The sequence below is a fragment of the Daphnia pulicaria genome, chromosome 8 (assembly GCF_021234035.1).
Source record: "Daphnia pulicaria isolate SC F1-1A chromosome 8, SC_F0-13Bv2, whole genome shotgun sequence".
NCBI lineage: Eukaryota > Metazoa > Arthropoda > Branchiopoda > Diplostraca > Daphniidae > Daphnia > Daphnia pulicaria.
In genome coordinates, this window is record NC_060920.1 from 8,885,557 (window position 1) to 8,900,544 (window position 14,988).

General features: G+C 44.7%; 2 protein-coding genes across 3 annotated transcripts in view; both read left to right on the forward strand.

The window, feature by feature from the left end:
• LOC124310854 (tyrosine-protein phosphatase 99A-like) overlaps window positions 1–14,988 on the forward strand; it is a 691,797-nt gene that overhangs the window by 317,284 nt on the left and 359,525 nt on the right. The window lies entirely within an intron of this gene.
• Window positions 1–14,988, forward strand: part of LOC124310844 — a 43,521-nt gene that overhangs the window by 4,844 nt on the left and 23,689 nt on the right. The window contains exons 2-7 of one of the 2 annotated variants that reach the window (XM_046774912.1): window positions 8,656–9,058; window positions 9,788–10,152; window positions 10,252–10,341; window positions 10,512–10,628; window positions 11,461–11,726; window positions 12,730–12,943. In XM_046774912.1, the coding sequence (XP_046630868.1) occupies window positions 8,656–9,058; window positions 9,788–10,152; window positions 10,252–10,341; window positions 10,512–10,628; window positions 11,461–11,726; window positions 12,730–12,943 (1,455 nt within the window). The remainder of the gene's footprint in view (window positions 1–8,655; window positions 9,059–9,787; window positions 10,153–10,251; window positions 10,342–10,511; window positions 10,629–11,460; window positions 11,727–12,729; window positions 12,944–14,988) is intronic. The other variant, XM_046774913.1, reaches the window with a different exon arrangement.

The window sequence follows — 14,988 nt, forward strand, 5'->3', positions numbered from 1 at the left end:
CCAGGTCTCGCAGTCTCAACACGCTCTCGAATTTCCTCTTTCTTTTCTTCTCGTCGTCGTCTTTTTGATTTTAAATTTTTACCTTTGCGTACCGCACGTTTTTCGACAAGCGCAGAGAGGGGATTGATGCATCGAAACGTTCCACCGTTGATGGGTCACACGCGGCTCTCAAAATCGAAATCAAGCTGGTCGGAAATCACTTTGATTTCCATCTAAATTACCAATTCGTAATGATGGCAGGGCGATCGTCCAATGGAAAACCTGATACTACCTGGTTCGACGCTGAATCAATCGGAAACCGAAGCGGCCATTGGCCTTTCCCACCCGTTTTGGGCGAACAATGGAGGCAGGCGCCATTGTCGTGTCGATCTTTTGCCTTGACGGAGAGTGTAGAACGGTACATGCGCCTCCTCTCTCTGAATGGTAGGGGAATCTTGGCCATCTTCTCGCCAGTCCGAAGCGGCACGTCTTGGCTAGCAGTCGCACGTGTTTTGTCATCTCTTTGGTTTTTATAGTCCAACTTCCGCGTGAGATTCTCTTGCTTGTGTTTTTCTTCGACGAAAAGAAGACTGGAACGTTATCTTCTTCTTTTGTGAACTCTCATGTCCTAGTTGACTTTTCAACAGCGACCAAACTCCGAAATAGTGGAATATTCGTTGTACCGGCTGCTGCTGCTGCTGCTGCTGTTTTTACGATCCCCAGAGCTTGTCTTTCTGTAAGTAAATAACCTACAATCGTATTACCTTTTAGTATGTGTGCACTAGTGATGGTTTCGTAGCCCTTTTCGTGTCAGACCCCAAATCGAACACGATGTGCGTATATGTGTTATGCATCGATTGGCTTTGTACGTACGTAGTGAGAGATGATGGATGATGAAAACGTGGGCTCATTGTTCTCTGGTGGGCGGCAAGATGTTGGGGCCAAGCCGGGCGACTCGTCACTTTTTGTCGGCCGTCGATTATTCACGGCAATTGGTGTTTTGGTCATTAAAAATGCATCAGACATGCATAGTTACCTTGTTGGCACATTCTCAAAAGGAAACTGGAGCGCGCAAAAAGTCATTTTAAAACATCAGAGATGTCCGAGCGACTGGCGTGTAACAACAAGGCCAATAGGTAGACGATATTCACGCCAGAAGAAGACCAGCCTGGACCATTTTACATCCAAGTGATCTCGTAGGAGATGGAAGAAAGAGTTTTGGTCGGGAAAAAGACCAACAGAGAGAGTGGTAGGACAGAATGACAAAGTGGGTGCCCCCTTTGGACGGGATGTGGGCCCATCAGTCTCTCACACCGCATTGTGATTTCTTCTTTTTTCTCCCCCCAATTCCTGGTTTGAACAGACAGATGACAACAACAACACACGGAGAATAACCCCCCGTGTTTATTGGTTACGACCCTTATAGTTATCAGCTCATATCCATAACGCCAGTCATCCGCGCCTGTTGCTTAAACTCGTTTTATTTTTATTTATTTTTTTGTTCTGGGGGAAAAAGAACGGCAGTAGGTAAACTCACGCACACCTGCCCACACACTCCCCCCCCCCCCCCCCCCCCACATACGCTTCTTCCTTATAGTTGGCCAATTAACTGCCGACATGGTCGGCGAAACTTTACCCTCTTTTTATTTTTTATTGTTGAATTCGGGCGGGAATAAATGACGTCAGACGCCGTAATTTCGAACCAACATTGAACGTAGCCACTCGAAAAACGAAAATGACACATCAAGGTTGAATTCGTCAGTGTAAACGGCTGCTGCTGCTGGACACACAACGGAGACATCACAAGTGGCGACTTTTTTCTTGTCAAAGGAATTCTGTATTGACTTTTGGCTTGGCTGGGCCGTGTGTCGTCTATTGACTTTCCAAATTTCACAGCTTCGAAAAAAAAACGTCGTGTCTTTTGTAAGTCGTAACCGCCGCGTTATGCACATAGAAAGGGAGTAGTAAAGTCTAAATGAGCAGACGACTGTGTAGAGAAGTGTTTCAAGGGCGGCAGCGACATTGCGCCTGTTGATTTTGCACGCAAGTCGGTGGAAGACTCTCAGAAGTCATCGTCGACCTCCTGCTGGTCATTTTTAGTTTTCTAGAAGGGAAAAATCTCAGCCCGCAACACTGAAAGTAAACAGTCGAGCACCTCATAGCGTTCAACAAACATGATATATTGAGTCGTGTCACATTTGAAATTTAGCGAGTCGCTGGAAGAAGACTTTTTTCAATGTTTCGTCTATCTCTTGGCCGTCCATCAATCCGGCCGTCGGTGCGCCCAGTTTCGTTGCGTTTTTTTTTTCTTTTAACGACTGACTGGGCTTTTATTTTGTCGTATCTGTGGGATCCTTAAATGGGCTCGGTGAGTTGGCAACGCCGTTTTGTCGGTCAGTCTCTCCTAGAAAGCGTTTGTGCTCTTTTTCTTTTTTGTGTGCTGAGACTATAAAGAGACTGGCGATCGTACGTCATCGATGATCTCCCGCATCTCCTCTTTCACGTGTGTTGAATCGTGATGTTTCTGCGGCCACTGTCGAGGAATGCTGGGAACGTGCGTGTATAAACTATATGGAAATGGGCCTCGCGCAAATAGTAGCTCTCCCCCCACTAGATTTGTAATAAAACGATCCCAGTTGTAATCTAATAAAAATAAAAACACAAAAACTTGAAACTTTCGTACATCCGTAATACACCTGGAAACGTGTCTAAAGTACAAAATACCTGAGCTAAGGGGGGTGGGGGGGGGGGGATTGAGCAGGGGGGAGAGAGAAAAAAAAGTTGGATACTCTCAATGACTAACGCATCCTAAGGCGGTGGAAGTGCTCCGGGTCATAGTGAGTTATAAGAGAAAAAGGAAACCAATTATCAAGTCCAAAAAAATAAAAGAAGCGAGAGAAGGTAAAAAAACAACCGCCTGAACGAACGACCGTGAATGTTCTTTTTTTACCTTCTCCGCCTGATCGTGAATAGAACAAACAAGAACTTACCTTACGAGCCATCAAGAAGAAGAAGAAGACGACAGGCCTTAATATCAAATGTTGAAGCTGACTAAACTACATTTTCTGGATTCTGGACAGAATCTTAAACAAACTCCGAGTCCTGCACTCCGGGTCGTCTCTTTACTGATCGTGATGTAGTAAAAAAAAGAAGTTATTTTCTGCTTACGATATTCAGATTTTTTTTCTTTTCTTTAATGAACTGGGATAATCAATAAAAATCGGTATGTCGATGAGGCACGCAAGACGCATACCGGCCGGCGTGTTTTAATTCAAGTGCAGGAAGGAGAGAGAGAAGGAGAGAGCCTTCAGTCTAAACACAAGACGATGCCTTTTGAATTATGAAAATGAAGTTTTTTTTTTCTCACGTCTATACAGCAACAGCACACACTCGTATGTTGTTGTTGTATATATACCCGCAGGAGTCGCGTTTCCCTTAGCCGCCACCTTCGCTGCCCTTTTTCACCGAAATAGAAAAAAAAAAAGACTTGGAAGAATAACAAGAAAAGAAAAGAAAGAATAGACAAACCTGAAATGGCTCCCACGATCTTTTCTTTCTTTCTCTCTACAACTTAAAAAAATTATTTCTTTTCCCCCCCCCCCTCTTTTTACAACTTCCTTAGAAGGTTAGAGCATAGCAGGGACGGGGGTGTATATAAAGATATGTGATACCTGGGCCCGGTGTCATTAAACTAATATTCAAAGAAGAGCTGAAAAAGACAAACGTCAACTCGTCTCTCCCGACGTCTTGACGAGGCCCAGCCCCAGCGAAAACAAAGAGCCTCCCCGTCCTCCTCCCCACGTCTCGGGTAATTACATTGCAGGTTGTTTTATGTCGGGAAGATAAGAGACCCACCCCCACTGTCCAACGACGACTTTTCTCCCCCCGTTGAATATCATCTGATTGAAGAATTCTAGTCACGACTTGTGGCATCGAAACTTAGGCATGTTTTATTTTTCTTTTTTTATGGGGCCCATCTTGACTTTGTCTTTTTCTCCAGTAAGGGAGTTAACTGAATGCAACTCCAGTCTATTGTCATTATCAACGTTGACAGTCCAGGTTGACGGTGATGGATCGAGCGTGCCTATTTTATTTTTCATTTTGATTTCGGTATTTTTTTGTTTTTGTTTTTCTTGGGGTTTCTTCACTCACAAAAAGGGTGGAGGCTTCACACCTGCAGCGGCTTTCACTTTTTGGTGAGTGTGTGTTACCTCCCACTTGATTCAACAGATGGTAAAAATATCATTTAACATTGGGGTGTACGACTGTATAGTCCGCGGAGGAAAATTTTTCAACGAGTCAAGGCGTTGAAATTCCATGACGAGGATGAACTTGAAAAAGAAGCCACACCAGTCTGGTAACTGGTAGCTACACGTAATAATTCCCGGCTAGAAGTTCGTGCTCGCACACGCCACTCCTTTTCATCACGTCTTTTCCAACTTGTAACGGATTGACTGGCGTTTGGCATGCCGGCACATCAGAGAGAGAGAGAGGCCGAGTTATTGTACGGGCTGGTATTTGCGTTACATCTCCATTTAGACACTGTTTAAACCGCTGCTGTGCTGGTCCCCCCTACCGTGAGGGATATAAAAGAGCTCGTTGTGTAATCACGCTGCATTTCCTCCACCAACCCCCCACTTTTTTTTCCCCGGATTTCTTACCGCTGCTTGATGGATCAGTGGAATGAAAAGAAAAAAAAAATAACAATAGAATGTCGATGTCGAGTTGTTTCCGAAGCAATGCGAGACGTCTGAGAGATATCGTGATTGCACCAAGGAGAACGAAATCGACTGGGCACCTGTTCTATGCATAAAATATTTTTTTATCCCGAAGACGTGGTGGCGCAACGGCTGGCCCCACCAGTAAAGTCTCTAATCGACTTCCTCAAACATAGCCACGCGCGTTGCCAGCAAGACCGGCATTGGAATATATTTGTAGAGATAGATGTGCATTACGGCACAGCAGTCGGCGGAGAATATATTTAGAACCCGAAGATTCTTGTATGTAAGACGATCGATCGCATGTGATGAAGCCCGTGGTTACTTTTTTTATCCTGCGATCCCATTTTCGTGCGGTTACAAGGGCGATGTGGACAGGCCAAAGAGGCAGCAGCTGCAGCAGTAGCAGCAGCGGGCTCATTCATTCCGTCAAGAATAACTTGAGGGGGAGATCTCGGTTGAATAGCTTTTGTTTTTCCCTGAGAGCTGCTGGGAATTTTTATGGAACTGGAGTAGAATTACAATATGTGTGTCACGACAATGAAATGGGGGACGAGAGACACGAAATGGGTTGGTCATCGTAACCCTCACTGTGAGTGGATGATGCCTTATCTGCCTGATTAATAGGTTCACTTTCTATTTCTGCCCGTCGTCGTTTCAGACTGTCACAGTCGAAAAACCGGACTGGATATGACACAACATTTTTAAGTAGAAAAATGCGGCGTAAAAGAGCTGGTTTCTCTCTCCTTTCAGGTAATTCTTTCGACTTTGTCTGTTTTCAATTTCAAATGGTTAAATCTGGCACACTGGGAAAAAAAAGGAAACGATTGCCCGGTAGAAGGAAAAACGGAAGTCGAGAGGTCGTGCGATTTTCCAATTGTCATTTCAAGTTCAAACTGAACGATGATTATTACACACGGGTTGGCTCTTGACTTTTGGCTAGATAGGTCGATCAACTCGGTTGGTATGCGGGTGGCTTCCTTGTAAGAAAAAAAAGAAAAACGCTCGGAGCTTAACCAACTCTGCAACGTTCTAGCGGATAAACAAACAAAAAGGCGATACTACTCGCCTTAATTTTTTCTTTTCTAATTTGGAAAGAAAAGAGGAACAAGAAGCAAACGGCCGCTGGGTTCCCATTCCCTGTTGTGTTGTTTCCTTCTTTCTTTTATTCGAATGGTTTTTGCCATTAAGGAAATGGAAGAAACAGGAATCAGATCGAAGAACGCGCTGGACTAGTCGATGCAAATTAGAAAACTGAGACGACGCAATGTCTAGTCGTCTACTAATAAAAATCCGAGCACTTTTTTTTAGTTGGTTGCGAGAACTCTTAATCAGCGTGAATGCGAAGGCCGCCTGCAGTTTCTGCACTCTTTTTGAAATAAAAATCAAAATGGGGTACCTTCACCCACTTTCTCCGTTTCTCTTATAGCCATTGACGGTTTGGGAAAAACATTCAAATGCGCCTCGTTTATATTTTCCTAAGGCCCACATTATTAGAGTTCGCGGCAATTTCGTTTAGACACGAAATACTTTTGCCATTCCGTCCACTGATCGTGTCGATATCGTAAAAAAGCCAAATCGAAAAAGCATTTGAGACCATTGATTGATGAATAAACAAACAAAGAATCCAAACTTTCCAATATCGAGTTTCTGGTTTGATGAATGGAAAAACAAACGATAGCATGTAAATAGAAACAGGGTCGTTCTGTCCTTTTAAACTGCAACTTTTGATTTATTCATTTTTTATTTTTTTACTTTCATTTTCACGTAGAAACTCTGGTTGACTGCCAATTTGGATTTGAACCGACTTGGTAGCTACGCATGATTGGTTGACGAATTGATAGAAGGAGGTTATCCCGTTTATCACCGAGTAAACTCTGACTTTTCTTTTTCCTATTCTCAGACAGTTGAAAATGAAATGTGTCTTGTAATAACAGGAGAACCGTTGTTCCCTCGACACCAGAAATGTAATCACATTTTCCTCTCGTCTGTCGTGATTAAGTTTCTAACCTTTGACTTGGATTCCGTTCACCTTTTAAAAACGGCCCAGCCAGTTTTCCCTTTTCTTTCTCTTCATTTTTTTTTTTTTCCCCTTCGGTTATTTATGTGCAGTACGAGTGTCGTGAACAGTGTTGATGACCCTTGCGGACGAGGGTGGGACGACGGAAGGGGGGGGGGAACGTACAGCTGCTGAATAACAGGGCGGTTAACTTGTAACCAACTTGATCTTTTTTGAGTCGCCAGCAGCGTCTATGGTACGACGTCTCTCCCTATGCATACGTGATGATGATGCCGCGCCGCATCGTGTACACACGCACCCGTCCAACAACTCTACCCAACGTTGAACGTAATGACACTAACGTCTTGCAAGTAATAACGGAAGTCCCGTTCGATGCTGATCCCGGCGGCGGTAACCAAAAAGAAGAAACGCCGAGACGGCCAATCTTCGATTCAACAAAAGAATTGTAAAGAATCCATCATCTCCGACTTAACGGTAGCTGTCAGGGAATAATTATCATTTGCGATTGGATTGGACGTTGCGAAAATGAAAAGAAAGATGAGGGTTTAGCTTGTCTGGCAGGCAAAATCGGAGCTTTCAACAAACTTTTTTGATCGCCGGTGGTTCATTTGTTTAGTTTCCCTTTTTTAGATTTTTCACGGGCTAATGTTAGGATATGCTGAGACTGTACGGTCTGACCGCACGGGATTAGGAGAAAGACCTACTAATGGGTTATCGGCCCCGTAATATAACGACAAAGTCCCAACGAGTTGTGCGTGTTAAAGAGGAGGCGACCGCAAAAGTTCATGACTCGATCGTTTTTAAAAAGGATTTTTTTTTTTTTAACTAACGGATGTTAGTACTCGTCGACGAGCGACCCCGGGTATATTTCTTCGTCGTGACCCCATCACGAACGAGAGAGAGAAGAAAAAAAGAACAAGTGAAAAAGGGGAAAAGTAAAAAGGAAAACAAGCAGTCATCGAACGATGCAAACGAAAAGCAAATACGACTTTGAACTCGGGTATACATTATAACCCACCAAATGGCGCATCAACACACCATGTGTGGTTTGTCAGCTGGCGGTTGAGCAACAACAGCTCCGACACAATCCAATCACGGGCGATCGGCAATTGGCCGGCTGCCGTTAGGAATAATATTAAGCGGAGATAAGAGTAGAAAAACTGGCTGAACTGCTGGAGAGTTGTGGTGTTGCCCTCGTCATCCAACACCCTTCCAAGTTAGCAACGAGTGTTGACTCAGCAGCAGCTCAGCTCTCTGATGGTGACACTCGAATTTCCTCTAGCTGGTACTATAGGACTCTTTTGTGTGATCAGTTGTGTACAGTGAGGAGGCTTCTAGCTGGGTTGCGAGGTCCATCTATACAATTCTATTCTTTTTAACCAACTGACAAGGAAATATGGTTACAACGACTGGGGAAGGCCGACGAGGGAAATCGACGAACCCAAAAACGTACCGTCTACCCAGTACTATACCCACTACTATTCGTTTTCTGCACTTTCACCTGCGACACTAGACGGCACTGTGTCAACCGCTACGGGTGAAAGTTGTCAACTTGTGTTTACAGAGTCCGCCATTTCTTTGAGATCTTATCAATGACAAATGCTGAAAAACGTCAATTAAATGAATACGCCAAACAAAACAAAACAACAAATTGCCGTTTGCTTCTTTCCCCAATTTTTTTTTGTTTTGATAATTTGGACGTTTGACGCATGAAACAATCAGCGGTGCAGCGGTTCAGGATGGCTCCATTGTGACAGGACTAGTTTCTTAACCTTAATCTGCCGAAACTGCAATTATATCTCTCGTCGCTTGAACCGTTGAAAATAGAGTAGATTGTCCAAACGTGACAGCTCATTCGAGTGTAAATTTCGTTGCCCTTCTGCTTGCTTGCAGCTCAAATTGCTCATTTTGTGTCTTGTTTCTTGTATTTCCTTGTAGAATACTACGACGACGACGACTACTGCTGGGCTTCGAAGCCAATTGTCATGGCACAGGCTTCCGGGCGGCAACCAGAGCGCCGAGGATAGTGGAGCAACAAGTGCTGCTGCTGCTGCTGCTGCTAATAGTTATGCTATTCCTGTTTTTGACGACGACGGCGACCAAGATGATGCAATGACTCAATCTTGCGCCCTTGATCGGTGGGCCGAATCGCTCCCGCATATCGACAGTGATGTCAGCGACGACGACGACGACGGCTACTGTTGCGAATACGAATCCCAGGAATACGCCACTGGACTAGTATTACCAGAATTCACCTCCGCCAGCGGCAACCAAACCCGCCCTGGCGCCCAGCCAACGAATATTGTTCAGCCTGAACAAACTCAACCAACAACAATCAAAGGTAAAAGAGATTTTATTTATTTATTTATTTTTTCTCTCACCGTGACGGCGCTGCGTCTTTCAGCGCGACTACTCTTTCATTAGTCTATCGAGTTGATTTGAATTTTCGGGACGGATGAGGATTGGAACACGACCAAGAGATAAGGAATCAAAATGCAAAAGTCGTAACGGATACAAAAAGATCTTATGTTTGTATATATATATATTTTTCCAAGCCGTTTGGACCGTGACGAACAGCACATGTTTCGTTGATATATGTCCGTGGCCGTAATGGGGGAAACGGCAAATGCTTGCATCGTTTAAAGTGGATAGTCGTGAGTCTGCCGCCGATGCCACGGCCTAGAAATATAGATAGCTAGCCATCCGGGATCCCAGCACTCTGCGCAAGTTAAGCGCAGCTCATCTAGTCCATTTAGCCCATTTAGTGCAAGCAAGGAAACCAGGAAAGACAGACTCGGTCTCGCCAACGTGATGTAGAAAAGATAATCAAAAGCGAAAGCTACGCAAATCCGAATACAAGATCGTTCATTAGTCGCAATACTTTTGGGGGGTGCTGGACCCTTTCCAACGATGCCAGAGATACGAAGAAGAATAGGGTCTTAAGATTTAAATAAAAAAGGGGAGAAGAAAGGCGCCGATATCTGCAGTAGTATATCTAAAGGTTCGTCGAAATGTCAACGAAACCAACCTGACCGTTTTATCTTTTTTCTTTTGTGTGTGTTTGTAACTGTAGAAGAAGAAAAAGAGATGCCCAAGAATCTAGCGGCGGATGCGGCGCCGATGGCGATGAACACGACGGCTGGGCGGTTGACTGCTGAGCCGTTGTCTGTCGAGAGTCTGAACCCACTGGTGATGGATTGCGGCGTTTACCTGCCGGGTTGCCGACACCGCGGTCGTGCTATGGTCGTGGCTGAACTGTCCCTCCTACGGAGCCACCTACCGCCCGTCTCCCACTTGGCCCAGCTGGTAACCTATTATCAGACCGTGCCCCGAAAATCGGCCGCAAAGAACGGACTCATCTTACTTATTGTCGGACGACCAGACCAGTACAGCAACGCATTTGCCTTGATCGAGCAACTCTTGTGCCATTTTCACGTGCGTCAATTGGATCAAATTTATTCGAATGAAATCACGTTGACGATGAAAATACTTTTCTAATCTTGTTTTCGTTTCTTATTATTTTGGATGGTTTAGGATCGCCAGCAAAAGTGCATTGACGACGTCATTATTTGGAGCGAAGGCGGTTCTGCCCCGGAAACCCCTTTGAGACTGTCTGGTCGATCGGTAGGAATTTTTTTCCTTTTAATGTTGAATAATAAATACTGAATTAATCATCCTTTGCTGCCTATCTTGGATGCTGTAAAACCCAACCCTCTCTTTCCAATCAATTAAAAATGCAAAACTGATCATCGTTTTCTTCTTCTCTTTTTGGTTGTTTTCCCCTGGATGTTTAGTGTGACGTCATTACGTCGATCGGTCAGCTGCGCGAGAGGCTGGCCTCGGCGCTTTCGCTGGGCTGCTGCGGTGGTCCCATTGCTCACAATCAGCACGACTGGATCGCGTTCCGCAAGGTTTGATCATCAACCTATTTTTCTCATTTTTCTCCCACACTCTGGTTCCAAAAAAAAAAAAAATATAAGAAGAAGAGAGAAATAACACAAGTGAATAAGATCGACATCGGAAAAAATATTTTCAAATTACGTCGACCAACTCGACCGCGTTAAGATTGCGGATTTAAAAAAAGAAAAAGAAAGAAAGAATCGATCCAAAAATGCTATTCGTGACATGTGTCTTGTCGAGTTGCCCGACCGATTTCCATGATTATTACTGAGGCTATAGTAATGTTCATAAAAATGCAGCATTGTAAACGAAACAGATTGCCATTCTCTGTTGCTATAGTGCATTTTCAAGGGCTGGGTTTTGTGAAGGTGCGTGCCGAAGTGGGTCTCGATCGTTTTGATAACTGTCGGCATAAATGGCTTTGTATAGCCGAGTACATAAACCAGTAATACTCTGTTTCGTCGGGTAGAAATATATATATATATGTATGTACGCATTATGCATCGGGAATATTGGCTAGGGCGTAAAGCTGCGTGTCAAAGTCCAGCTGACTGGAATTTCAATTGATTTTGGGAGACAAAGAGGGAGTGACAGACACACAGAAGAAAAGAGAATTGAAAGGGGGACGAAGAGACAACCGGGTCCTCTCCTTGTTCGACGAGTTGTGCATAAACAGACACAGTCTGGAACGACTTGTGTCGTGAATGACCTGGACTGTGCGGTTGGCGCCATTTTTTGTTTGATTCTTGTTGGGTTTTTCCCACTCTTGCTGAGGTGTAGATGTACTACACACACACACAAATAAAATAGCGATCCATCATTGTTTTGTCTCTTCTTCAACAGATTGTGGAACCTTTTCTGAGTTCATGCCGCCAGCAGAGTAAAATTTTGTACCAAGTCATTAGCTCCGTCCGGAGTAAAATGGCGTCGGGCAGTCCGCCGCTGAGCGAGCCCCTCCAAATTCAATCGGCGCTCGAAGATTTGGATCAATTGTACAACAGCAGCTCTTGCCATCCGGATCTGATCGGCCTGCTAGCAGAGGGACCTCGAATTCTCCAAGAGGTCAGCAACGCCAAAACCAGATTGGGTGGCGACAACGTCGATGCCAGGTGAGTCCCGTCTTCTTTAACATACTTTAATCAATCATCACGAACGTGTCTCGGTCAGGTGATGTGCGGGTACGAAACTCGAGGAAGTTTTCAATGTAAATTCAAGTTCGTTGTTGTTTTTTGTTGTGATTAGTTCACCTGTAGTTCTCGTTCCGACAGCTAACGGTACACGGGAAGGCTGTTTTGTGTTTTCCAGTTTTGATATTTGTTTTCCCGCTGTCACGCTCCATCACCGCGCCATCTAGGCGCAGTGGAACGAACTTGACTTTTTAATTTTTCGAATGGAATGTCAGTGTTATATGCGAGCTTTGAAGGACTCGCTTCTTATTTTTCTTGGCAAAGACGCGTATCGTTTTAGCAAACGGAATGCGCAATGGCAGGGATTTCCACATTCCCATGCATTCTTGTGGAATTAGTTCTTTCTTTGTAGCTGAAAATCCGCATTAATCAGACGGCCAGATGACATGGAACGCCCACCCATTAATTCGACAGACTGTCAAGCGCTAGCGCTAGAGAGCCGGGCCCAGTTTTCTAGATCCTTATCCTTGAGGATTCCGAAATAGGTTGCCAGGCTCTCGACCATGAACCGTCATCCGAGTAACGAAACCATCTCGAAATGGTCAAAAGTGCATTTCCAAAAAAACTTATTTCCCTTCCAGTGAAAGATGAACAAGTTGAGCTGACAGCTCCAAAGTCGGGCGCGCGATCATGAAGGCCAATGACAAACTGATATTGCCCCACTCGGTTCGATCCCCACAAAAATAATTCTGGCTGGAAATTGTTCTACGTATAATCTCATCGAATAGAGAGAATTGCCTGAATTCCTTTCTACCTTTTATTATGAATTTCTTGTTATATATTTTGGTTTTCCATTTCTTTAACGGAGAAAGAGCTGACATTTCGGGGGGGCTTTCACAGAAATTTACGACGTTGATATGGGTAACATTACGTCTGTGTTTTTTTCTTTCTCTCTCTTAAACTTTTTTACGACTTTGTTTCCTAGAGAAACCATGGAGCGCTGTTCAGCTCTGTATGCCGAAGTCCAGCGGAGCGTGGGCCGCCTGGCTCGGGTCTGCGAGCGCCGCAAAGCTCAGTTGGAAAAGCACCTGCCGTCGCCTCCGCCGCCGGCGGCGTCCAACAACAAGGAAGACTGTGACGACGACGACGTCGACGACGCACGCATCGACAATGGCAACTCGGTCTCGGCATGTCGGCAGGTAGGAAATAACAAAGACACATTTTCATCTTCAACTGGGCGACTTTATAGTAGTAGATCTTGGAAAAAGAAACAAAAAATGGGACGCTGGATTCTTTTATAAGCTCAGGTACTTTTTAACGAAAAGTCGTAAGACTCCCCACAGAGACCCCGAAGGTTAGGCCGCAATCCTTTTGAGAGATGAATATTCATGATGAGAAACGAAAACAAGCCCGATGAGGTGTTAATTTATCGACAGTAGACATCGGCATTTCGCTTTTTCTTCTTCTTCTTCTTCTACACTCCAAATGTTAACGATCGTGTTGCTTTTCTTGTTTCTTCCCCATTGCTCTTGTATTTAAAAAAAAAAAATTGTGTTGGGTCGGCCTGTCGCTTCGTTGTTTCAACTTGCCGAACCCAAAAGGAAAACCTGTCAGATGAATAGGAATGTAAATCCATTTCTGTAGACATTATCGTCGAAGGAGCAATCTATCCGGCTCAGGTCCACTGCCAGAGGATTTTCATGGGCATTCCGTCTCTTTGTTTTATTTGGATTTTCCGTCTTGTTGGTAGGAGTGGCGCCATTTTCGTCTTGATACTGGGGGGTTTCGATTTGTTTTTTTTTCTTTTTCTACCCTTCGACATTAACATGAACCAAGAAAAAAAAAAAAAAATCAAGATAAAACCCTTGGCGGGGGAGGGTCGGTTGTCGGCCGCAAATCACGGCCATCCACTAGAGGGAACTCTCTCTCAATGTCTCTGGCTTATTCGAGTTCGTTCAATTTTATTTTTTGACTTGCTGGTCATCCCTCCTTTTGCCCGTTTCTGGCTCTGGCTCATTTCCATACAAAAGGATGAAACCCACCAAGCGGTACATATCGAACCGTTGTGCTGCTACGTTCGGACCGTCGAAAGTGGAAAGAAAAGGTACGACCCCCTCGTAAGACAAGTCTTGTCAGTCGGAGAAAAGACGGAAAACATCCCCCTAGCTAGCCACCATTATCGCCGTCACCACTCCCCATGTCATCTCGCCAGCTATTGTATGGGTGTGTACGCACACGAGCAGCGTGCCGGCAAATTCGAATGCCCTCTCATCCTTTTCGTTTCTGTCTTGAAATGTTTACCATTCTTCTCTCGTTCGTTGCCCGCGCTTCAAAGGAATCATAAAGGGAAAAATAAGAAAAAAAAAGCCGAGAGTTATAAATAAGAAAGTGCAGCGGTTTTTATCGATGCCATCAGTCGGCAGGGGAAGAAAGAGAAAAAAAAAACAAAACAATAAAGAGACGCTGATCGATTCGTCTCGTTTGCCGTAACAGGGATATATTTTTTTATTATTATTCCAAGTCCTCTCATCCTCCTTGTCTTGTAACGCTCATAAATCTCAAGCCAGTTGTCATCTGGTGAATGAATGATGTCAGTTCCGAACCAAGGTGTGACTGTGTGAAACTTTGGACGCCGATACGGGCAACCCTGGCGGCCAACCCTACCCCATACAATTCGTTTCGAAACGCGTGACACTGCAAAGTTGGAATATCTCTACGATGGGCCGTTCTCTCTACAAAGCCCGTGCATGTTGAGCGTATTCAAAAAAAAGGGATGCGCTATTTCATTGAAAGACGACGACGTCGGCGACGTCAGAGTTCGTCGAGCTCTTTTAGGCTGACCTCTCAAAACCGAATGGAAGAAGCCAATAGCTTAGGGCTCAGTAGGGGGGACGAAGTCGAATGTTACATGACTTATTTGAAACGGCGCGATCAAGTCAAAATGATGGGCCTCGGCCAAAGGGCTAAGGTACTCTTGCTTCACAGTCACGTCGGGAACATCTCGACACGCACCTTCCCTCTAGACTCTCGAGCTTTTACGGATTCAACAGGAAAAAGAATATGGAAAAAACCGCAGTTGATGGTCGTTGAGGGGTTAAAGTCACGTCGGTTTGATGGTTTGTTAAATAATTTTTGTTTCTTTTTATTAGTTAAGGGGATTTTTAGCTAGTCCGCCCCTCTTGGCGTGTTAGTGCGGGGGCGTAGGGATAAAGAGAAATTGGTCTTCCGGAGGGGCTTGGCTGGT